The sequence below is a fragment of the Strix aluco genome, chromosome 13 (assembly GCF_031877795.1).
Source record: "Strix aluco isolate bStrAlu1 chromosome 13, bStrAlu1.hap1, whole genome shotgun sequence".
NCBI classification, from domain to species: Eukaryota; Metazoa; Chordata; class Aves; order Strigiformes; family Strigidae; genus Strix; species Strix aluco.
In genome coordinates, this window is record NC_133943.1 from 3464424 (window position 1) to 3488369 (window position 23946).

Genomic DNA, 23946 nt, shown 5'->3' on the forward strand with positions numbered 1-23946 from the left:
AGCCGCTGGGCTAGTCATTAGCTCCTGAACTATTTGGGATCCCAGTGACTATCCTGCACTGAGTTGCACTGCTGGAATATATTGTGGGGGGGGAAAAGCCCTGCTTTTTTGTGCAAACTACCTGCCTGAACACCCCTCCAGCAGTCCCTTTTCTAAGCTGAAGAGCCCTGTGCAGTCTTAGCTCTCCTCTGTGGGTGCTGCTCCTCTCACCGGACATCCTCATCCCCCTTCTTCGGGCTGGACCTTCTGGAGATGAGGGGACCACAGCTGCAGGCAGGGTTCAAGATGAAGGGGAAACCACAAATTTATACAATTTACATTATTTTCTGCTTGCCTTGTTTAGATATTACTTCCATGTTTTGAAAGATGTCTTTTTATATCTCTTCACAAGGATTTAACCCTTTTAACAAACATCCTCATCCTTCTAAAAAGTAATTCTTAGTGCATTAGGTCTTGGGTTTTGCCCTGCAATAGGTATATATATATATAATGGCCCAGTGAAAAGTGAATTTAGTCCCCACGCTCTGCATGCTTGAAGAAGGGTTTTTATGAGTATGGCCAAGCAAGACTGGACATGCTTTTTACTGGGCTGGATGAGGAGAAAATCCGTCTCTGTTGAAAGGTTTGACTGCAGCGGCTTTGTCACTTTTCCCAAGCTGGCTTGGGGATAACAGATTAATGCCATTGTCTTCTGAATGCTGAGAAGGGCCAGACAAAAATGCTTCTTGTTCCTATTTTAAATTCTGTTGTTCATTGAATCTTTAACATTCAGCATTTTGAGAGGAACAAGACTAGATGAAGAGATAGCAGGCTGGCTCCCAAATGAACATGAGAGTAAGTATTTTTTTCCCCACAGGCAGATAATATCACTGCTTACACACACCAGGCATTGCCGCGTTTCGGAGCCTTGCTACTGAATATTGCTGCTTGTCTCATTTCGGAAAAGACTGGAAAAATGGGATATAATGGAGGGAAATAGGGCTGAGAGGCAGGAGGGGAGCAGAGCTGGGCAGCTGAGGGCTTCACCCACGGAGGTGCTGGCTCAAGCTGATATGAAGACAGTTTGTACAACCAAAAACTATTCCCAGGCTTCCCATTGTTCCCGTTGTTTTCTCTTTCTCTAAAAATCCTTGTGACTCATGAGCTACAACAAACAATTTTATGCTTGAGAGAGTGAAGGGCTAATAGCACTGGCTGGAAACGAGGAGGGAGCCCTGCAAAAGAGGCAGCCGGAGACTCCCCGTGTCCCAGCGTGGATAGAGGAAGGGGGTTATGGCCAGAGGGGGGTATGTGGGACGCGGCTGCCAGAACTGCAGTCGAGGGAGGAGAAAAAAGAGCGTTGAACCAAACCCTAAAGAAAACCTGTTATTTTGGCATCAAAAAACCACTCCCACATCTTTGTGCCGTGACCCGCTGCTGCCCATCCTTCAGAGCGATGCTGGGAGCTCCGCGCCGCCCGTGCTCGCCGCGGGGAGGTCGTCTGGGTGAGATCCCGCATCGCTGCGAGGGCGTCGCGGGAGGGCTGCAGGTTCCTTGGGTTCTAGGAGGGAGCAGACTCAAATACGAGATTTTGGATGCGGGCTGTGGCCAGGCCCTTCCCACCTCTCCTGTCCACCCTCTCCCTAGTGAGCGTGTTGTGCTTTCCAGCATGCACTTGATTTTGAACGATGGGTTTAATTTCTTTTTCTCTTACATTTCATACCAGTGCTTCGGAAAGGTTTTTTTTTTTTTTGATGCTAAAACTTTTCAGGGATATGGATATTTTTGCATATAAACGAAATTGCATCCCATCCTGGGAGTGGGGATGGAGCTTGTCCCTCTGCCCCAGGAGCAAGGTCTAAAAGCTCTTAAGGTCATCTGGGTGCAGATGCAGGGGAAGATGGGTAACACAATTCCTGCTGGCTCGGAAAGCCTCGTGCGCTGGGATCCGGCCTGCTGGAGCCCATCTGTGTTTGGCTGAGCCGCCTGGTCCCTTCAGAGCCGGTTTTCCCCCGGGCTGGTTTGCGGCAGGCGCCTGGAGCCGACGGCCCCAGCTGAATACCCGTGTCGGGTGATGCTGAGGCCGTGCCGCCGCGCCGGGTGCGATCGTCTGCGCCAGATCCTGCACGGCAATCCCTGGGCTGGCTGCTGTTTTAAAAGCTGATTAAAACCAGCGCTAGACGAGTGTTTCTTTTCGTTTCGATTTAAAGCTCAAAACAGATACGGCTTTTTGGCTCTCGCCCAGGAGCTGGTTTCGTATGAGCGGAAAGTCCTTACCACGGGATCTGAATTCAGTGTTTTTGGGTTGGTATTTGGGGCTGAGGGGATGATCGGTGGGCTTGGACCTACAGTGCAGTCACTTGAAAAGCCAAGTCCTTGACAGTAGAAGCTGAATAGCAGTGAGATTGCCGGGCCTCTTTATTAGAGGGGTTTGTGAATGAGTCAAAGAACCTGGAAATTGATAACGAGGATTGCACAGAAAGGTGGTGGAGAGGCTCGGAGAGGGGCTGGTCAGCCGCAGGGGAGAGGCAGAGGAGGAGGAACGCTGCTGCAAAGCAGTGCAGCCTGTGAGCCCTTTGCTGAGGGAGGGGTGGGATCCCACGCAGCGTTTCGGATGCCTCACGGTGTGCCCATCGCCCTTCCCATCCCATGTGCCATAGCATCTCCTCCCAGGGGTCGGTGTTTCTCTCTGAGGTTGTCCAGGCACGGGACAAATCAATGCTGGTCCACGCGAGAGCTCCTGGAGGTGCCTCGCAGCCGTCTTGGGGTGCAGGGAATGGCCATGTCTGGTGGGGGAAGCAGCAGATCCTGTGTGAGGTGGAGTGGCCGATGTATGAGGTGTTTGTGGCTCGGGGAGGAGCTGTATCCAACCCCAGCCTTGCAGGTCCCTGCCATAACCACAGACGCATCCTTCCCGCGCCAGGCTGGATCCAAGTGAAGCGTTAGGATGCAAAAATCAGAAGATGTGTTACATTTAATCAGCTGGGGGGTATTTAAATTTTTTTTTTAAGAGAGGAAATCCACATAGCTTTTTCCTCACAACAACAAATTACAGAAATAACAAAAAGTACTGATGTATCATTGGGGAATGCAATGGCTTTGGTGTCCCAGTGACTTTTCATGTTCATGGACCACCGGGACCAGCAGTCCAAGTGAGGCAGTCAGTCCAAAACTGCAAACTGGTGGGCTGAAAGGATGGGGAAACAGTAGAGGTTGGGAATTCAGGCTTGTCCTGCCTGTGAGAAGTGAGTGCCAAGGGTGATTTAAAGGCTTGCAGGCCTTGGAAGTGGAGCCACCCCAGAGCAGCTGGATCCGCAGGCTGTGGCTGGCAGTGATGGTGTTGGGACAGGAGGGGTGAGCTCGAGTGCCCGGTAGTTCTTTGGTTCAGGGAGCAGTAATTGCCTAGAACTTGTTTCCTACACAAAAAGATCTGGATGGGACTGTGTGTGTGATCAGGTGGCTGCTCCACACAGGTGGTGGGACAGCTGGAGCCGCAGGACCTCCATGTTGGTGGCCTGGGTGTTGGTGTCCTCCTGGGGCTGCTCTGGTAGAGCCTGGTGCCTGTCGTGAGGTCAGTGTGATCCCACTGGGAATTAACCTGCTGCCTCGTGTGTGAGCGACATGGGGGTGAGCAGGGAAACCGAGTCGTGAGGCCGATGGGCTGCTCTGGGAATGGCAGTGGCAGACGAGGTGATTGAAGCTGCTGCATCGATTGCTGCTTTCATCCAGAACATGATGGTTTGCTGCTGCTGCCTCGTTGGGTACACTTGTGCTGAGGAACGGTATCTTCTGGAGTATTTTTATCAATTCTTACTCTTTATCCATCGCTGTAATATCCACAGACACCTGCATTTTGCATGTTATAATCTGTCGCTCTGCAGACAGTGTGGGAAGGCAGTGGTGGGTGCAGGACCCGTGGTGGGTGCAGGGCTGATACTGCCATGGGTGCCCAGGGCTGCACGAGCACACCCGACTCCTGGTCCCTCTTGCTTGAAAGAACGAAGGCAAAACTATCTTGGGATTTTGCAATTTCTTGTTCTTTTTCCCCATCTTTAAAGCTGATGCTAGGAAAGGGTGAGGCTGGCCCCTGGGCATCGGTGCGATGCATCTCCAAGCATCGCTGAAACCTGCCCGAGGTTCCCGAGCAAGCAGAGGTAATAAAGTGAACGTCTTGGTTTGGCCTTCCCTGTTGCCGGCAGATCGATAGGCAATAAACTGGATCCCACTGCTGGGCTGGAAGGGGAGGACGGAGCCTGGCCAGGGCTGCAGCGGTGGCGGGGGGAGCGGGGAGCAGGGCAGCCGAGCCTCGGAGACAATTTGTCAGCTCCTGCGGACGGGGAGAAACAGTAAACACTCCTATTGAGGGAAAATTGCTTGTTTTCTGGTACCCAACTTTCTCTTCGCCGCCAGGTCCTCGGTTCATCAGTGCCCAATTTATCCTTTATTTGGTTTTCATAAATAATTCAGAAGAGTTTGAGTAGAATAATTGAGTCTTTTCCCAACCCTAATCCCAGACAATTGAAAACAAAAAGACATTTAGATTACAATTTGAGCGTATTAGCTGTTGGGAGATTTCCAGACAACTGATCTGCTTTCCTTTACAATTTCTGTGCCGTTCTATCATTTCTAAAGTGTTCTGCTTTGATAGTTAATAATTTGAGCATTTCCAGTTCTTCATGAAAAGACAGAGGCATTGCTGTGATAAAGTGCGGGCGTGCATGCTGCCTTTGGATGGGCAAGCTTATCTGTTTTCCAAGAAGAACTAAATAAATGAAGTAGTGAGATTGCAAATCCAGCCCGCGATGTGCCTTATCATCTTCAGGGAAATAGATACAATCGTGCTTATTTGGCTTAAAATTAAAACTAAGCTTCTATGCCAATGTGAGCTGAAAAGCCAGAAGGGATGAATTTGGGGGAGACTTAATGCAGGAAAACACAAGCCTGGGATCCACTCCATGCAGAGGGGAGAAATTATACCAAGGGCTGATCCCGTTGCTGTGTTTTCCAACGTGGAGGCTGCGAGTTACACACGGTGTTTGCTGGAGGGTTTTGCATCTGCCGAGGATGTTGTGAAGCATTGGTGAGGCTGGTCCTGCTGGTTCGGAGCAGCAGTGAGCTGTGGGATGCACGTGGGATGCTGCCAGGATGCTTGGACCACCAAAGCCATGACCCCAGCAAACAGCCAAGAGCACTAAAGGAATTATCTAAGTAATAGCTATAAGCAAAGCAGAATGTGTTTAGTTTCTGACACGAGGATCGGATGGAGCTGCCCGTGGATGGCAGCCCTGGGGGGGGACCAGGTCTTCCAGCAGCACTGCCAGCTCCTCCCCAACACGGGGCATGTTGGTGCAGCTCCTCCATCATCCTCTTCATCAGTAGGAGGAAGGTGATGGGCCACGCATTGACATAAATCCACCCTGGATGCCCATCCCTGGTGTTACCTCGAAGCGATGGGGCCCGTCACCTCTCAAGCTGTCTCCTGGTGCTGACTTTAAAAGAAAGTGGGGATCCTTGTTTGGGGTAAAGCTCTGGCAATGGTGCTGCTGCGGTGGGTGCCAGCATGCCGGGGACGGGGGAGACCTCTTGGAGCAGGTTAGTGACATGGCTGGACCCTCCTGAGGGCCAGTTGCCCTGGAAAGGGCAGTCCCGTGTCCCCCATGGCTGCTCCTGCGCTGGCTGCCAGGCCGTGTGCCCTGCAGCAGAACACGATCATGCCTGCTGCCCGCCGCCCTGCGCTCCCACGGGGCCCTGCCTGCGCTGCCAGCACCACACTGGGCAGGTTCCTGGAGGAATTGTCTGTATTTGCATGCCGTGAAAGAGTGATGCAATGCTCCTGTGCCCCGCGGCATTGAAGGGGGTGTCCTCAGGAGGTGACTGAGTTGATGGTGAGGGAGGTGGAGGACACTTAAATGTCAGCAGGGTCCAGTCTGGGGAGTTTTGAAAACCTGTTGGGTGCCCAGCACCTTTGGAAACCATTCCTACCTGGCTTTGCCCACATATCCTGAGGGCAAGTGTCTCCAAAACTGCATTTTCTGTAACAGTTTTGCAACTGGAGCGGCGTAGAAGTGCTGCACCACTCCTGCCTTGGTGCTGGTGGCCAGAGCAGGGAGGTGGCACTGGCCCCCGATGCTGCCCTCAACCACATGTGGTCCAGGCACGGGGGAGCATCTCATCCACCAAAGCAGGGCAGTGTGAGGTGAGGAGGCTCGCTTGGGTTTGTGTTGTCCTTGTCAGAGGTGGGCACTGAAACTGGGTAATGGAGATGCTGTTTGCCCGAGCCGTGACCCTGGCAGTGCAGGGGTGTTAAGAACAGGGTGTATTTCTACACTCTATTTTAGAAAACAAGCTACAGCAGGGTTACTTTGTGTGTTTTGATATGCAGACACGTGGCACTGGAAAGACTGTGACATCTCACATATCCCTTCTCATGTTTGATTAACATTTATCTTAATTTCTATTTTTTTTTTTTTTTTTAATTTCTCACACTGGCGACACAGTAAAAGGTTACTGTGGTATCTGTAACCATGCATTTGTAGCACATGGAGACTTAAAGGAGCCTGATCTTTTTTAAACTGAGCCTAATTCTGACTGTAATATGTAGGCTGTTAATTATGTTTGTTGAAGGATGTGCTGAGACTGTGTCTGGCCAACTCAAATCAGGTTTATATAGACGTAGGCAAAAATGTCTGCAAGCAGATGCATCAGGAGGAAGGTACCAGTAAAATTCACAAGAGGTCCCAACATAGAAAAGGTTGTTTATGTATTGTATTTAACTCTAATTGGGTTAGCAGCTGAGACTCTGAGGATTAAACAAACTGACCTAAATACTGGTCTCAGTGGTCTTAGTTAATGTCTAGTTTCCTTCATCTCAGCCGATTTAGTTTCCCAAATACTCTCCAAAGCGTGTTATCTTTGTATCGAAAGTGAAAAACCATATTGTATCATTTATCGTGGTTCTGACAAAGCAATAGTCATTTGGAGAATAGACTCTGTGAAGAGATTAAACCACGTCTGAAGAAAACACCTGATCCATCCCAGCCCTGCAGAGGTAACGCAGAAGTACCCAGGATGGAGCGGATAGAGGCGAGATGGTGTCCAGGCATGACTGCTGGCACCGTTGGTTATTATTTCAGTTAATAACAGATGGTAGAGAGGAGAAATCATCCATTTTCATTTACAATTTATTTTTATGCTGCAAGAGGCAGGATTGCTCGAGTCATTGCTGTCAGGCAACCCTCTGGAAGGAAAATCTTATTTGCCGTGAGGGATTTTTTTGGAATGAGTTTTTCATCATAGTATACGGGGGGAAGACTCTGCAGGGCCAGAAGTGAGATGGAGAATGAGCCCATTCACTGTCCGAGGGGCTGGAGGATTTTTGTAGAGGAGGGGTCCAGTGTCGATCTCACAGGAGGTTTATTGGGTCAGGAAAAATCTCGGTGTGTTTGGCTGTGTGGATGTGTAAGCAGGCCCCTCAATCACCTTTTAGTTGGATATTTTCAGCTCTAGTGTAATGCAGCCTGGCTTTATTTTGCCTTTTTTTCTTCAGTGTGCAATCACTACTGGAGCAGTCGAGCCCCAGTGGGTACCTCCAGCTTTTGGCTGTCCCCGCATGAGGCAGTGAGGTGACACGATGGGGACATGAAGGTGCTTGGGGTGATGAGGTGGCTCTGTGTTTAACCACAGCTTCATTCATGTCAAGAACATCAATTGCCCCAGTAAGGCTGAAGGTGGAGGAGCCCAGTTGCTGTACATCCCTTGGCATTTGGAGTAGATATTCGTGTGGCTATGTTAAAATGCTGATCCCCTAAGAGAAATCAGCCCATCATTTCTTTAATACTCATTTTCAGTCCATGTTTTGACTGAGCTTGCACCCTGTGGCTGGATTTCACATCTGCCTGGGCTAGGGGACCTCGGAGGGGTTGTAGCCACAGGGCCTTGGGCTCTCGGCACTGCCTGGCCAAGCAGGGGAGTCCTTGCCTGCGCACCTTGTTCTCCCCAAATCCTGCCCAAACCTCACCCTGGAGGTGACACAAAGTGACACCCCGAAGCCATGTTGTTGGGGATGCAAGGACCCGCCGTGCTGTTCCTTGGGGACCGTTTCCCCAGGGCACCCTCCCTCCCCCGCCGCGCGTGCACCCAGCCTCTGTCAGACCCCTTCACTCTGCCTGTTGGATGGTTTTTTTTTTCCCCTATGCAGGTTTTCCGTACGGATCTGATAACGGCCATGAAGATCCCTGACTCCTTCCAGCTGAGCCCCGACGAGTACTACGTCCTGGCCGATCCCTGGAGGCAGGAGTGGGAGAAGGGCGTCCAGGTGCCGGCGAGTGCTGAGGCCATCCCCGAGCCCGTGGTCAGGTAAGTGAGGGGGATCCCCTCCATGGGGTCCCCTCTGCCTTGGAGGGGTGCAACACTATCTCGCATGGAAAGGGGATGCACAGGGACCTCCCACCACACCCTGCTGTGGGCAGTTGCTTTCTGAAAGTCCCTCTCGTGCACGCCTGGCTTTTCCCGGGCAGCAGCGAGGAGCCGTGCCAGGCGGGCCAGCTCCTCGTTTGCTGTTGATCAGGGAATTTTAAAAAGACCTGATAAAATCAAAGGGAAGTTAAAATAATCCCAACAGAAAACCACCCAGACGTCAGCCTCTGCCTGGCTGGTTGATGCATCTCTATGTCTAGAAACACGTGGCTGTACCGCTGGTATTTCACGGCAAGGGTGCAGGAGTTGGCCCTTAAATTAAAAACTTCCCTCTTTACCATGTAAGCTGTTTGTGCGTATTGGAAACGTGACAGGCATGCTGAGACTGGGGGCTTGGGAAAAAGGAGCCCAGCGAATAGACAAGCATCTCCCAGACCTTGTAGAGACGACGTCTATCGGCCTAGATCGGTGTCTCATTAGCTATTTTAAAATAGGGAACTGAGTTTTAAAATAGACACTTCAGCAGCTGCTCGGGCAGAAAAGAAACGTGGGGGAGCCGCTACCCGTTTGCTGTGTGCAGGGGATTATCCCAGGGTGATGACCGAAGCTGTGGGGGAAAGGCTGGTGCTGCCGGTGGGATGAGCCAGGCAGATTGGGAAGGGACCCCAAAACTCGCAGGGTCGGACCCGAAAACTCACAGTATGGGACCTAAAAACTTGCAGGGTTTGCAGGAGCTTTGCAGCTCCCATGTGCTCCCTTCATGGCGTGCAACCCTGGGCACGCATCCTGCGAAAGCATCGTGCTGGCGTGACGCTGGGGCTGCACGGGGGAGCGGGGTGGCTCTGGGGGGGGACGCGTTTTGCCGAGGGATTTGGGCAAGACGCGGGGGCCCGGCGGAGGCTCCGCTTGTCCCACAGCAACAGCAGCTGCTGCTGCAGCTGCCGACCCCGCTTCTGAAGTAAACTTTTGTGTACGCTCCCCTTCCTCCCCCGGGGAAAACAGAGAAAGAAATGAAACTTTAATGAGTCTGAACACATCAAAAGGGAAGTTGTAAAGGGGGCTGTTGAGTTGATTTAATCCTTGGGAAAAAAAAAAAAAAAGAGAGAGGAAAAAAAAACCCCTATGTGTGGAATATCTTTTTTTAGTTGTCTTTGATAGCTAACCGCAGTCTGGGCTCACAAGGGCTCTGCTCCCCAGCTGAGGGCTCACGCCGGTTCTATTTCCAGCTGAAAAGTGATAGCTCGGCGCTGCCTGGGCTGGCAGTGCCCGTGTAAAGCCAGCCTGAACAGCGGCCTGCCCGCGGGCGCTGCTTCCCGGCCTTCCCTCGGGTGGGTTTTGCATCCCAGACCTCCGAGCCGAGGGCTGCCGGGGCGTGGGGCAGGCTGCAGACGTGCCCCTCTGCTTTCCCCATAGCTATTATTTTCAGGGGTCCCCAGGGCAGGGATGCTCCTAAAGCGATGCCTGGTGCAGGTCATTCCCCCCAGGTCTCCATCCCACCCTGTCCCGCTGAGGCACCAGGCCTTTCCCAATATCTTTCACATATTTTTGGACCACTATCCTGTCTCCTCAGTCCTCTTTCCTCTGGGCTGAGCAGATCCGTTCATTTTAAGCTTCCATCAAAGGTCATGTTTTCTGGAGTTGTGAACGTTTGTGTCACCGTCTTCGAGGCTTCCCCTGGTGTTGCCCAGGTCACCACAGGGACATGCCCACAGGCTTTGGAGGGAACATCAGACACCCCACCACAGCCTGGTGCTGCCCACTCACCTTGAGCTTGGGTTTCACTTCCACTCTCAAGATCCTCCTCTGAAGAATTTCCTAATTCTTGGGGTTATTTTGCTGAGTTGATTATTCTAAAGCTCGGTGATACTCCATCATCCTTGATGAATCGCCTTTTGCAGTAGTTCCAGCTCTTTCTTCAATTCCTCAACACTGTTTTGACCTCAAGCCTTGCTCTCCAAAGTGTTTGTGACTTCCTCTTCGTTGGAGTTAGTGTCTGCACGAGGAAGCGTGGCCCTGCAGACGTCTCGGCACGGCCCACGGACACTGACGGGCATCTCCTGATAGGTAGCGTCGAAGCCTTGCTAAGTCAAGATGGGTCCCATCTGCTCCTCCCCACCCACCACAGAGGTCCCAACCCATGTTGGATGGTTCTTATCCTGTGTTATTTTCTGCGTGCCTTCATATAGATTACTTATTTGTGTGCTCCAGTGGTTTTCCCTGAGTTTTATTTTTAAAGGCAGATAATGTGTGTCGTCTTCCGAAATCTGACCCGGTCTCTGTGACCTCTCCAAGATACTCGTTAGTGGCTCCATCACTCTCAGCTAATCCCAGGTGGATTTCTGCAGCCCCTCTGGGTTGCAACATGCCCTGCTCATCCCATGCTGCTCCTCCTGGGCTGCTGCAGGATCGTGGTGCTTCCCCACAGCCTAAGCTTCCTTGGAGATCTTTCCTTTCTTGTTGGTCCATCTGTCTGTCCTGCATCGTGTCTCTTCTGCCTGAACCATCTCTCTTTGCTGGCAAGACAGCGAGCATGGCCTGCAGGGCTTTGTCCTCAGACTGAAGCCTGTTCAGGATATTTTGCCTTCTCTAGTGCAATGTGAGCGGAATGAAGAGCTCATTTTACAGCAGCGTTAATGGTTGCACCTGGTTTGTGGCCATGATGCACATCCCAGGGGAACAAGCGGTGACACTGCCAGATTTTTTTTTTAATCAGGACAGCATCTCTCTGCCTGCACACCAGAAGGCACAGCAGAGACGGGTGTGCTCTTCCTGAGCAGTTTTCCCTCCGATAGCATCCCAGCCTTCAGTGTTTTCCCACTTGGGCCACCGGTGTGAGGCGGAGATGGAGAGAGCAGCGTCCGGGCTGCCAAGGACAGATGCAGACTGCAGTCCCTTTTGCATCTCCAGTGTTAGACAACTCCCTCCTGCAGCTTGCCCTCATTTGGAGAAATGTCAAGTATTTTTTCGCAAGAGATGACTATATTTCATTCACCTAAAGAGAGCAGCCTTAAAAGGCCTTACATCTCCATTTACCTCCCTAGTTTAATTGCTTTAATTTGCCCCATCTCCATCCCGGCAGCAGTGAGCGGGCACCTTCCTACCACCCTGCTGCCGTTGCCCCATGGGCTCTGCACCAGTTTCCCCCCTTTGCTTCCAAACTTTCCTCCTCCTCAAAAAATTTCACATAAACCCAGTGGATCCTCTGTGTGTCAGATTGGGGCAATCCAAATTCCTTTCTCTGCTGATAAAAATCCCAGCACTGATGTTTTTGTAGACTGGGACATTTGGAGCCCAGCAGTTGCTGCTCTTCCTCGCTGTCAGGGCAACGTTCTGCTTTTCCCCCTGTCTCAGAGGTGTAACGCAAGGGTGTGACAGAGTATCCTGCCCTTAGGCTTACAGCAGCAGGGGATGGATGCCCGTGGTAATCCAGTCCTAATGTTGTCACTCCTGACAGCCATTTCCATGTGAAATCCTAAAGGGAGGTGGGGGGGAGAAGCCACTAGAGCCCCAGGAGCTGGAGAGCAGGCAAGCACTGCCTGCAAAATAATACTCAGCCCATCATCCTGTGACCCCGGGGGTCTGGTCCTTGGGCTGAGCGATCGGCAGCGAGCAGATTTTTGCCGCAGAGGGTGCGAGAGTCACTTCCCACTCCAGAGATGGATCTCGCCCTCCGAAAGGTGCCTTGTACGCAGCCGCTGCTGCTCTTTTCATCTCCCGCCTGGGCGCTTGGAAACCAGTTCTTCCTACCCGCACCCTGCCTCTAGGTTTTGTGCCTCCAAAGCTGAAAATTAGATTTTTGAAACATTTTATTTTTCTGGAGCTCTAAAATGTCAGAAGCTGGGGGTGAGGCAGAAGGAAAGAGCTGTATTTTAAGGAATGCTTTCCCCAGAAAGCAGCCGTCTCAAAATGCCTCCGCTGAGAGCCACCTTAAACTCGGGGGTCCTTTCTAGGTTAGCACGAATCGCAGTGCAGTAGCAAGGAAAGCAGTGGGGGAAGAGGTGCAGCATCTCTTGGCTCAGTGTCCCAGGAGGCAGGGATGCTGCTGATGGCCACCCGCATGCCAGGGTTATCAGGCAGCGCAGGAGATCAGCTGTTTCCTCTCCACAATCATTTCTGGCTCATCGCTACTGAAAAGGGTTTTATTTTGTACAGTAACACTCCTGAGAATTGCCCAAAGCTCAAAGGGCTCCAGCATGGCGAGAAAAGCTGCTTGCAGTTGGCTGAGAGCAGGGGAACGAGGAGTCGAGGCGAGTTTCCCTTCTGATGGGCAGGGAGTGGCAGGCTGGCGTCTTCTGCCCACGCGTCTCCAGGTCACCCACCCTGGGATGTGGGTGGGGATGGCACCACATCCTCGTGGTGACAGCACATCCTAGGGATGACAGTACATCCCACCTCTGCTAGAGCCCGTAGCTGAAGGGTCTCCACAGGATTTCCAGAACTGGAGATGAGCCTTACAGCTCCTGTGTGACCTCTGCAGTTATTTTACAAATAGGTAAACTGAGGCATGGAGATTTCTACTGTGAGTCAGTGGTAGAGCCAGGTACGAGATCCCACCCTGCTGTGGGGACATCGCTGGGTGCTGGATGCAATGTTGGAGCATCTCAGCATGGCTTGAGTTTAAGGATGCGAGGTAAAGTAGCAGAAAGAGTTACTGCAGCGGTCTCGGAGCTGCGGGTACCACTCCTGTCATAAATGGAAAAGAGAAGCTTTAGGTGAGCTTTGTTTTCCCAGAGTCACACTGTGATACACCCAGGAGGAAAGTGGGCCTTGCTGGTTTGCAACGGGTGCTCGTAGGAGGCTGTGAAGCCCTTTTTGCAGAGCGGGTGTGTAGGGACCCGACCTGGGCTTGTCCTTACCTGCTGGCAGTGATGCCGGTGCCGTGTGTGGTGGCACGCTGAGCTTGCTCAGCAGAGAGCATCACTCTGTAAAGCAGCAGCACCTATGTGGGATTTTACGCACCTGTACGGGTTTTAATTCCTCCTTTATTTAATGATTTAACATTTCTGGCATGCGGCTCCTTCCCCAGGCTGACAGGGATGCAGGCAGGATCTAGAGGTGGCTCTTGGATCTCGCGTTAAGCCACATTAGTATGTGCTGTAGATTCTGTTTCCTGTGAATTTGCACACAGCGGGAGGACGAGCAGGAAGGCTGCTTCTTGCTGGCAGGCTTCCCAGATATTCTTGGCGTTGCAGATCTATACTTGCATCGTTGCTGTGGCCCTGTTTTAACAGAAAACAGAAAGTGCTGTGGCAACAGGAAGGCACAACCTCTGCGAGTACCAACTCGGTGATGGCGGCGGCACCAGCGCAAACGCCATCTGCCACGTTGGCTTTGGTGTTTGTGTCCCTGGCCTGTCCTCCCCCCTTGGGTCCCCTCTGACCCTTCTCCTCTTCTTCTCCTTCTTCTTCTTCTTCTGGCCACACACATGCAGGTAAAGTGGCTTCTTGCTGTGCTGCTGGCCGTGCGTCAAGCTGGTGCAGGTGTGGGGCTGGCTGTGGTCGTGATGTGGAGCTGCCCGGTGTTCATCTCCTTGGAGCTGTGTTGCTCTTTAGTGGACTTCAGTCCCGTGAGGAGCTGCGCCAGCATCTCCCGGAGGCCCAGCAGTTCTTTGAGAGGGTGCAGAGTTGTTGGCAGGGATGTTCGTGTCGTGGTTTTGTGATACCTCATTGCAAAAGGGAGCACGAGGAGGCAGCAGAAAGGGTCTGCCTGTGGGGAACAGTGTCGGAGATGAGTGTACTGAAGTGGGGAGGAGAGTTAACTGGTGCACCAGCAACGGGTGTAGGACTGGGGCATGTCCCTGCCCTTCTTCTCTTCTGCTCCTGGTGAGCAAACACCTCATCAGCAGGCCTGGATGCAGCATCCAGAACACCCAGCACAGGGAGGGAGCCATTCGAGCAAAGGGAGAAAATATCACCATGCCTCTGCCACGGTGCAGAGCGTGGTAGTGCCGAGAAGCTGTGGCCAGGCTGGCCCGGCAGCAGGGCAGCACGATGCAAATGTCCCAGCAATGCCTGGACTTCACCTCTCCCTCGTCCTCTCGGCGTGCAGCGGGAGCCCTGGACGGCGGCCAGGCTGTATCCTTGCAGCCGCGCAGCTCCCAGCCCGGGGAGGGCTTTCCGAGGCTTCGTTCTCAGCATGTACTGTATGAACCAGCACACTTTGTTCTCGAGTGTTGAGATTGGACTTCCTTTCCTCGGTCGGCGACGCAGGCTGGCTGTTGACTCATCAGCAGCTTCCCTTGGGTTTTGCTGCAGAAGGAGCAGGCAGGATTCTGCAGCAGTTTGTGTATCTTTTGGAGCAGAGCATTTTTTTCTTTTTAACATGATCCTTTTTTTTTTTTTTCCCTCCCTCTCATCATGAAAAACCTGTGAGTTTGGGGCTTGCAGATGGCATGCTGGCGATTTTACAAAGGGCTATTTCTTGGGTCAGTTATCCCCATTCTGTGGCTGCCTGCTCTTAAATATGCCTGGATTCTGGTATGCTTCAGAAATACATGTACGCTTCCCTTTCAAGATCTGAGACTCTGCTCTGATCAAAAGAAATAAAAATCCCAACTGCCCTAGGCCTAAATGTTTAGATCACAAGCCCTGGGACATGGGAGCACGGGGAGAGGGAAGCTTGCTGCCTGCACGCTCCACACTCCCCATGGGGATGCCTGGCTGTGGCGGGGATGGGCTGGCTGGTGGCACTGACCCAGGACAGCAAAAAAACCCCACTGATGTAACATCAGTGAGTTCCCTCTGCAACTGGGAAAGGGAGGTTTCCAGTCGGGTCTGCTCAGGCAGTCCTTGTCCCTGCAGGCAGCGGGGACGGGGGGGTGGTTTGCAGGGTGGTCTGTCCTGCTGGTCTTTTCGATATCTGATTTAGGATGGGGTGAATCGCCTGCGCGACAGCAGCAGTTCAGTGGTTCAGAGGGTCTGGGCAGTGCAAGAGGAGTATCGGCGCTGTAGAGGGTTCTTAGTTCATGCCCAGTGCCTGTGAGTGCTTTGCAAAGGAGTAAGTCTGATTTACTCCGTTACTTGTAATCATTTCTGTTTTACAATCTGCTTGACAAGTTCTCGTGTGGGCTTTCAGCAAGTCCTCACCTTTATTAGTTTGCTACGGGAAACGTGTTAATCCAGCCTGTTCTTACCTAGGACTGAGCCACTTGGACTTTTATTTTGAATGTTTGCTAATCCTCCCAGTGGATGCCTGTGGTTTATACTGGATCAGGCACACAGAAAGTCAAGTGTATTTCAGCAGTAAATGTACAGAACGAGCAGGCTTGATTTTCCGCTGCTCTGTAACGAGGTTTATGGCTCTTGGGACGGGCTCCGCTTTGGTACAGCCTCGGGAGCCTCCGCATCTCTCTCCGTCACCTCCACTCTCCATCCAGAGCCATGAATTTAGTGTATAGCCAGACAAACGCTAGTAGATCTGATTGCTGCTGCTTGCAATCACAGCAGTAATTAAATCACCTCTTAGTGATTTAGTGCGCCTTGTGTCCCCATTGAACAATACAAGAAACTATTACTCTTAAGTGCTTTTCAGAGTGATGGGAGGACCAGGACAGCCCGACAGCGGGGATAGCTGCTCAGTCCTTGGTGCTGCTGTGATAGTCCTGTTGAATTGAGGTGAAGGCTGCATTGCTGGGAAGTGAGCTCCACCATGTTCCCAGGACCTTGGTGAGGTGGAGAAGAGCTGGTAGGTGATTTTTTTTCAGTGCACGTGAAGGAGATCTGGACGATGCACCAAGGCAAGTGTAACTCTATAGTAGTACGTGGAGGGCGCAAGAGGCAGACAGATCCCTCCTGGTTTTGTGGGATGGGCTGTGCACTGCTTGAAGTGACTCAGTGTCAGAACTGTTCTCATGTGTTTCAGGGTTCAGCGTTAGTGCAGTGATTCAAAACACATTAAAAGGCTAGATGCTGCCTTTTCAAATTCCTCAAAGGTTTGCTTTCATGGGGTTGGTTTTCTGTAAGGAGACGCGTGCGGTGGCACCGTGCTGATCACAGGAGTAGTCATCTTGTGCCCTCGTCTGTATTTGGAGCTTTGCAATGCTCAACTCCATTAGCAGCAGGGTCGGGGGGATTTGGCTAATTCCAGATCTGCTTTGGCTCGTGCTCACAGCCCCTGCTCTGACCACGGCAGGTGTAGAGCTGCTAACATTGCTCACAGCCTCTGTCCCTGCTCCCCTTTAGTAGGTGGATACAAATACGAGTGGAGCTGTTTGCATTACTGAAATAATAGTGGAAACATTATCTGGCTGAGATAATTAATTCCAGATGCTTTAACGTTAGTAGCTTGGCTTAAGTTACATGAAGAAGCAACATTTTTTGGTCTTTTTATATCCACAAAACATACGTTCAAGTGTCCCTGGCTTCCTGAGTAGCAATTCCAAGGTATATATTGCTTAAATGGAAATGAGCAGAATACCAGCAGCTGGCTGGCTGGGTTTGGAGAAGGCTGGCATGCGACATGGGTCCCTGAAGTGCCACCAGGTAGGTCTGTGATGCTCTGGGAGAAGGAGGAGAGCAGCACCCATGGGTGCTGGCACTGGTGCTGGCTCTGCCCTGCTTGCCCACAGGGAGCAGATGCTGCCTGAACATCCTCGGCAGCTGCCCTGGGCTAGGGGGCTGCTGTGTTTCAGTGGATTTGGGAGCCAGAAGAGCAGAGCAGGCTGTGCCTCCTCCCAGCAGCGGGTCAGAGCCCCCTCCTGCTGCCTTCGACGCTGCTGTTAAGGCTGAATGAAACAGAGGGAAAAGGAGAAAAGAAATATGAAGATGTTCCTTGCACAGCATCAAAAATGATGTGTGTCTTTTGCTCTCAGCCCAGACGCTGCTTTTGTCTAGTCAACCAGAAAAACATCTGCGTTTTGTTGTTCCAACCAGCCCACCAGCAAACCGCTGCCTGGCCATCGCTGTCTGTCCATGCAGCCGTGGTTTTCTTCTGCGCAGAAGTTGTGCAGATGAACCCTGCTGTGAAATGGTGCCCGTCCTCTCCTCCGCCTCGGGAAGGCAGATGCTGCTCTGCAACATCCCAGTGCTGCACCTGAACACTTCTTTTAGCAGGTCCCTTCTCTGGTCTACATCGAAATGATTTTCTGGGCTCTGAATCAGAGTGGAGACTTAAATAATTCATTTGTTGAGCTAAATCTCGGTGAGATTTCGGCTGGAATATAAACGTGAGAAAGACAGGGACATCAACACTCTGGTCTTTATCTAGTCTGCTGAGTATCAGGCTTTTTATATGGTGATAAACAGCTCAGAAACGAAATTGGAAAAGCTGTCTGGGTTTAACAAGATGGCTGTTTAGTGCCTCCTGTTCACTTGTTTTCCTCTTTTTATCACATCAAAGAAGAGTGAATCACTTTCTCCTTAGAGGATTACATTATTCCAGAGGCCTGGAAGGACCCATTCTGGTTACAAGCTGTTACTGAAGGAGATTTTAGATGGAGAGAGGAAAACAGAGCATTCTTCTTATTGCACCTGTTAATTGCAAATTGGACCTTCAGCTGCGTTTCTGTAGAACTTCCAGAACCTGCCTCTGTAAATCCTCAACCGCCAGCAGCACACAAGGGGCCACCTTACCCTGTCCTTAACATTTTTGCACAGAAATGGGATTGTCACAGGGGGATTTCCAGACCCAAACAACGAGACCCTGGCTGGTCCCGGAGCCAAAAGGAGTTTCTCAGCTGAGACGTGTGCCCGGCGCCCACAACGCAGGCGGCGAGGCTGTGCCGGAGCCCTGCAGAGCTGCGCGGCGCCGGTCGCTGTACGCTCCCCATCACTGGGGGTGTTCTAAAAGCTGGTAGTGATCGTTTCTAATATTCACTGGATAGCACTGAGCGTCTGGGTTTCAGCTGGGAAAAACAACAGTTAAAGGGATGGCGGGTGTAGCTGAGCTGCGGTGTCCTGGGCTGGTCCCTGCCTGACAGAGGATGCCAGGATCCCTGACACATCCCGGGGTCCCCAATGCATCCCGGGGTCTCTGACACATCTCCAGCGCAGGAGGGATGGAGTGTGCAGCCTTCGAAGCCACCCAGCATTGAAGCCACCCAGCATTACGTCACCCGGAGCCACACTCACTGGCTGCTGGTACCCGGAGGGCAGGACAGTGCTGCAAGCAGCGTTAACCCCTTCCTGAGCATCCCGAATGCCACATGGGTAACACAAAGGGACCTTCACAGGGCTGAGCATTGGCCACCGATGTCTGTACAGTCAGGAGATGCCTTTTGGGCACGGGTGCTCCTGTTACAGGAGCTCAGTGGATCCTCCTGGGGCCAAATCCAGCTGCTTTGTTCTCCCAAACCAGCAGCAAGAAGCCAAATGAGAGCTTCAGAGCTGAACCAAGTGTTTACTGCCTGTGTAGGTTTTTGGGCCAAGCAGTTTACTGAAGGTTTAGGTTACACCAGAGAGTAGTGCCAGCCGAGCCATCCATCGCCCACATCAGCAGCGGTGCTGATGAACCACGCGGCTGCACCCGGCTGCTTGCTTGAGCATGGATGTACACGGGAAGGGTTGATGTTATGTTACCTCCATGAACTATTTTTGCTAGAATTGTGCTTGTTACAGCCCCTGACATGAGGATAGCCTACAAATGGCACAAAGCAGGGTGGCAGACTGGGCCAGCAGACTTCCCAGACACACTTTTGAACCCCAGGCTGAGCCCTGTGCCTGTGACCGCTCTGTAACGTACATACGAATTTTTATGGATTTGCAGAGGCTGCTGCCAAATCTTGAGGGGTTTTGGCTCCAACAGCCAATAAGGATATACTGCAAATTCTTACTTTTCTGCACAAAATGGCCCCAGCAGTGCCAGCTTTAATTCTGTTGAGGTTCTTGTTTTAAAATAAAAGGGTTTGGTGACAGTGGCCTGTCGAGATGCACTGTGTCATCACTGTCCTCCGCAGGACCAGCCAGCTCCAGTCCTTTCTCTGCTCCATTATGCAGGAGGATGATGCATTTGCAGATGCTGGGTACCAGTGGTCCCTCCCGTGGGGTCCCAGGTCTCTGGTTTCAGGTCTCCTGCCACTGGCTTGTGCCAGGAGTGACAGCAACATGCCCACAGGTCTCTGAGCTCTCGACCAGCCTGCACTGGGGACTGGGGTGCTCTTGATGTTACCTGGAGCATTGTCAGTTGAGGAGGGGAGTGATGAAGTGCAGAGGCACCCGCTAGCACCAAGACCTGGATCCTAAAGATGCTTTTAATCTCATCCAGCTGGTCCAGCCAGCTTGCACGCAGGTCTAAACATCAAGCCAGTTAATTTAAAACTTAACCTATTTAATATCTTCTTGGCTTTCCCTTTCTTCTTTGAACCCAGCTTTAGGAGTATAGTTTTTGGCTCATGGTTTTACAGACTTTACTAGAAGCCATAAAAGTGGAATAATTAGGTGTAACATGGTCGGTAAATCTGGGCCTGGGTACGCTGAGGGTCACAAAATCTTGTGTGGGGGTTGCAGCTCATTACTGTGACCATCTACCACTGTCTGAAACCCTGTCTTTTGCCTTTATGCCACCAGGCTCTTTTTCCAACATCTTCAATTCTGCTCCACTATTGAGAAGCAATAGCATCTATAAAATCTATTAGCTTAAGTTTGTAAGAAGATTGGGCATCTGGTCCAAATGGCCTGCTAGATACCTTTTTAATAAACAGAAAATGAAAATTATCCCTTTAAATTGCCTTTTTAAAGTTGTCGTGTGCCACAGGAGAATTCCCCCTGTGAGAGGAGCTGGCAGTAAGAACAGTATCAGCATCCGCTGAAGGTTGCTGGTAGAATTATCTTTCTACTGATTTTCCTAAGCTGATTTATTTATGGACACTGGACAAGACTAATATAGACTGGAATGTAGGTAAAGAAAAGATGACTGACTAAAGCCTTCATTGTACTAAAATCGAGTGTTTTCAGAAGAGGGACACTACGCAGGATTAGTTATTTCTATCTAGTGTATTAAAAGGGAGCATATAGAAAAAAATGCCTTCTCCCTTCAGCCAAGTGAAGCATTCAGTTTACAGAGATGATTAACCATGGGAATTTGCTGAGTATATTTTATTACTGCGTAATCTTCTCCAGGGATAGATGTGATCCTCAAGAGTGTTGGGGTCCACTTACTCCTTTTCCTCAAGTGCTCTTGAGACCCACTTTCAGACTAATGGCCTCAGGTTTGTTGTGCTTTTCAGGCTGATCCCAATTTCCAGCCCTCCGTTTAAATGAGCCCTTGATTGATACAGATATTTTTTTTTAAATGTCGTGTCTCTGGTTGGCTGGATAAACAAAGGAGTAAATGCTCCTTCAGTGTAATTGAGCTTCTGCAAGTGGTTCGGCGCTCGGCGGAGGCTTCGCCTCTGTGATGCTTTGCCATGATGGTGCAGGGAGAGCTGCAGCATCTTGGTGGTGGCACCTCACCAGCAAAAGCCAGTAGTGCGATGGGAACACGTGTGGCCCCACCATCCGAGCCTGCTTGGAAAATGAGTCATCGAGGGTGTCCCAGGTTGTTAGGGTGGCAGCAGGGTGCTAATGGGAAGCTGCCTTGCTGGAGTGCTCTGGCTTAAGGAGGGCAACCAAACTCACCAGCGGCTTGCTCTGGATCAGCAAGAAATGACTTGTCTCATGGTTGTGGGTCTGCTGCGTTTGGGTGCTCTGTGACAGGTAGAGCTGCTGTGCCGCTGTGGAGCTGGGCAGGTCCATCCCTTCCCAGCACCATATCCTCAGCTCTAGGGGCTGGAGGGACGAGCAGGGCTTTGGGAGTCACTCGGGGGGTGGTGGGGATGGTGTTGAGCGCTCGCAGGGCGAAGAGCAGGGGCACCTCATGGCTCTCTGAGCTGTTTGGTGACACTCCCGAGAAGCTGTTGCCCAGAACCATATTTTTCCCCCCCAAGAACAGCATCATTTGGGGAGCGTGGTGCTTGCTGTGTGCTGTTTCTTTTTAATTTCCCAGTAAAAGCAGGCTTTTTACCCGAGTAAAACTTAGGGGTCCAGCCAAGAGGTTTCTGCTTGAATTTTTTTAAGGTATTTTTTGAGATGAAGAAAATCCTTGTGTTGCTGTAATAGGGTAATGATTCTCTGTAATGCACTGATGTTGTACTAATGAACTTGCAGGCCATGCCATTTGTTTCAGTAGTGTTTTCATTTCCTGCTCTGGCATTATTTCTTCTCTGCCACCTGCCCAGTTTGGTGCATTTGAGACATTCCCTCTTGGGGTATGTCCCCACCCAGGCTTTCTGATGCTTTCCATCCCCAGCCCAGGGTCATGTGTGATACTTTCTCTTCTCTCAACACCCCCTGCACATCACAGAGCCTTGGAAACTCAGGATCTTGCCTTGTCGGTGTGTCTCATAACACATTGCTTGCTACCTAAGACGCTTTTGCTCTAATTTAGGTTGAGAGAGGTGGTTTAGGGCTTTTTGGAGTATGTTCTTGCTTTTCCTGCAGACCCAGTTTGGTTGGGTTGGTTGGTCATGCCCTGCACAGGGTCCCTGGCTGCAGGGATGCTCGTGTGTCACCATCAACCATTTATTTGGAACATGCCAGGACTGATACAGCCTGGGGCTGAGCGTGTCTTGCCCTCTTTGAATTGAGTCTAGGGATGAATAACTAAAGCATCAAAACTCAGGGGAATGGGAAAAACCGTCAAAGAAGCATGAAATTCCTCTTGTGCTATGGAGATCTGCTCGTGCAGGAGTTGGCCCCAATGGGGATGGCAGGTCAGTGCCAACGAGCTGGACTGACGAGATCTCAGCCTCACAGATGCCCCAGTAATGAATTTCCTAGCACTGCTTTTGCTGTTTACCTGACTGCTTCTGCTTTTTTAAAAAGGAGGAAATTTTCTAAGCAAGCCAACAGAAGCCCTTTGATATGGATAAAGGGAAATGGGAAACCTGGTAATTGAGGTAATTAAGAGCTTGACTCTTCCTTTCTCTACAAGAAAGGAAAAATCAATGGAGCAGCTGGGCGGCTGCGTTGGTGCCATCAGCAGGAGGGGGTGTGGGCACTCTCCCAAGCCGAGGCAGGTGCTAGGGCACAGCACAGCCATGCCACTGGCTCTCACCGAGGGTGAGGAAAAGGTATTTTCGCCAATCTTTAGAAAACCACCTCCTCAAGCATGTACCTGCATATTGCCGGACTCCTCTGGGCACCTAGTGCCTGCAACAAGGGTGGGCATCCCTTACCACCCACATTCCACACCAGGGGTGGTGTCTTGCCATCCTGAAGCAGGTAGGAAATCCTATATCTTCCCCACCACACCTGAGGCTGGAATAGGAGAGGAAAGCTAGAAATAAGAAGGAAAGGTTGATACCTGTGGGATCACCGATGCCTGAACCTGGGACGTGAAGAATATTTGTACATAATGCAAGATTCACCACAAATTTGTGTGAGTTGGTGGCACGTGTGGAGACATCCTTATCACCTAACCTGGGTTTTTCTTTTTCCACTGAGCAGCTATTTTGAAATGTGGATGTTTCCAAGGGGGTTAAGCCCCATTCCTGCATGAAAGCGAAGCCCTGGTGATATCCCTGCCAGCCCCAGCTCTTGGAGCCCAGTGGGAGATGGGCAGGAGATGCTGGCAAGGGCAGCTTCGGTGTTTTTTTCCATTGCTGTGTCTCCACTGCAGTGTGTCTGGAAGCACAAAGCTTAGAGCTTTTCGGGCTCCAATTTTCTTGGTGTTATTGTAGACGAGGAGGGGTGCACAGCATGGTCTGTTTTCTATATTGCTGTAAATCAGGCCAAAGGAATACTCTCTTGTATTAAATTGTAGGATCTCTTCCTTCCACTGTTTCTCCTAGCCCAAGGCAACTGTCTCTGCAGTCATTGATCTTTATATCTGAACACCGAGAAGCTCTTTGGAGGTGTGTTAGCATGTGTCAGGGAGGAACGGGTTGCTTTTTAGGAACATGATTCTACCCACTAAAGCAAATCCAGGAATTGATGGGAGGCTGCTCACCTCCAGGCATCGTTGTCCTGCTTGGTCTTCCCAGAGGCTCAGGGTGTCTCCTGTGTGAACCCCAGCCTCTGGCAGCCTCCTGCACCCCTTGGGGCTGGAGGGACACTCGTAGGAGCAGGCACAGCCTCTTGTATGGTTTGCTGAATTGTTTGCCAGTCATAAAAACCTCATGTTTAAATAAGTGGTGTGGATGAGTCAGGGGTTTGATCTGGACCAGGCTTCCAGTGGGTCTTTGTAGGGTTATACAAGCTACTCACTGTATAACAAAGTAATTTTGCAGTTATTTCTGAGGCGCCGTTGGGCAGCACATATCAGCACCATTCGAGTCACAGCTTGAAGGGCAGAGTGTCCCAACAAAAGGCACTGCTGTCCCTACTGAGGTGCAGACCTGGCGCTGGAGTCTCACCAGTGCAATTCAGGCTTAACTACGCCAGAGTCATAAAATTAATGTCAGTAGAAAATGAGTGTAAGAGGAGCCAGATCCTGAACCTGCAGTTTTTGCTTTCTGAGTAGGTACCTTACGTCAGGTATGGCCATTGCTGGATGTGTGTAATGTGTGGGTAAGGTCTCAATAGCAGCTTTTGTCTTCCTGGGACTGAGGGGCACCATGTCACCCCGGTGTGGGCATTG

The 23946-nt window shown here is 51.2% G+C and overlaps 1 protein-coding gene across 4 annotated transcripts in view; it reads left to right on the forward strand.

The window, feature by feature from the left end:
• JADE2 (jade family PHD finger 2) overlaps nt 1-23946 on the forward strand; it is an 83544-nt gene that overhangs the window by 14287 nt on the left and 45311 nt on the right. For all 4 annotated transcript variants that reach the window (XM_074838577.1, XM_074838580.1, XM_074838579.1 and 1 more), the window contains exon 4: nt 8177-8334. In XM_074838577.1, coding sequence (XP_074694678.1) covers nt 8177-8334 — 158 coding nt within the window. The remainder of the gene's footprint in view (nt 1-8176; nt 8335-23946) is intronic.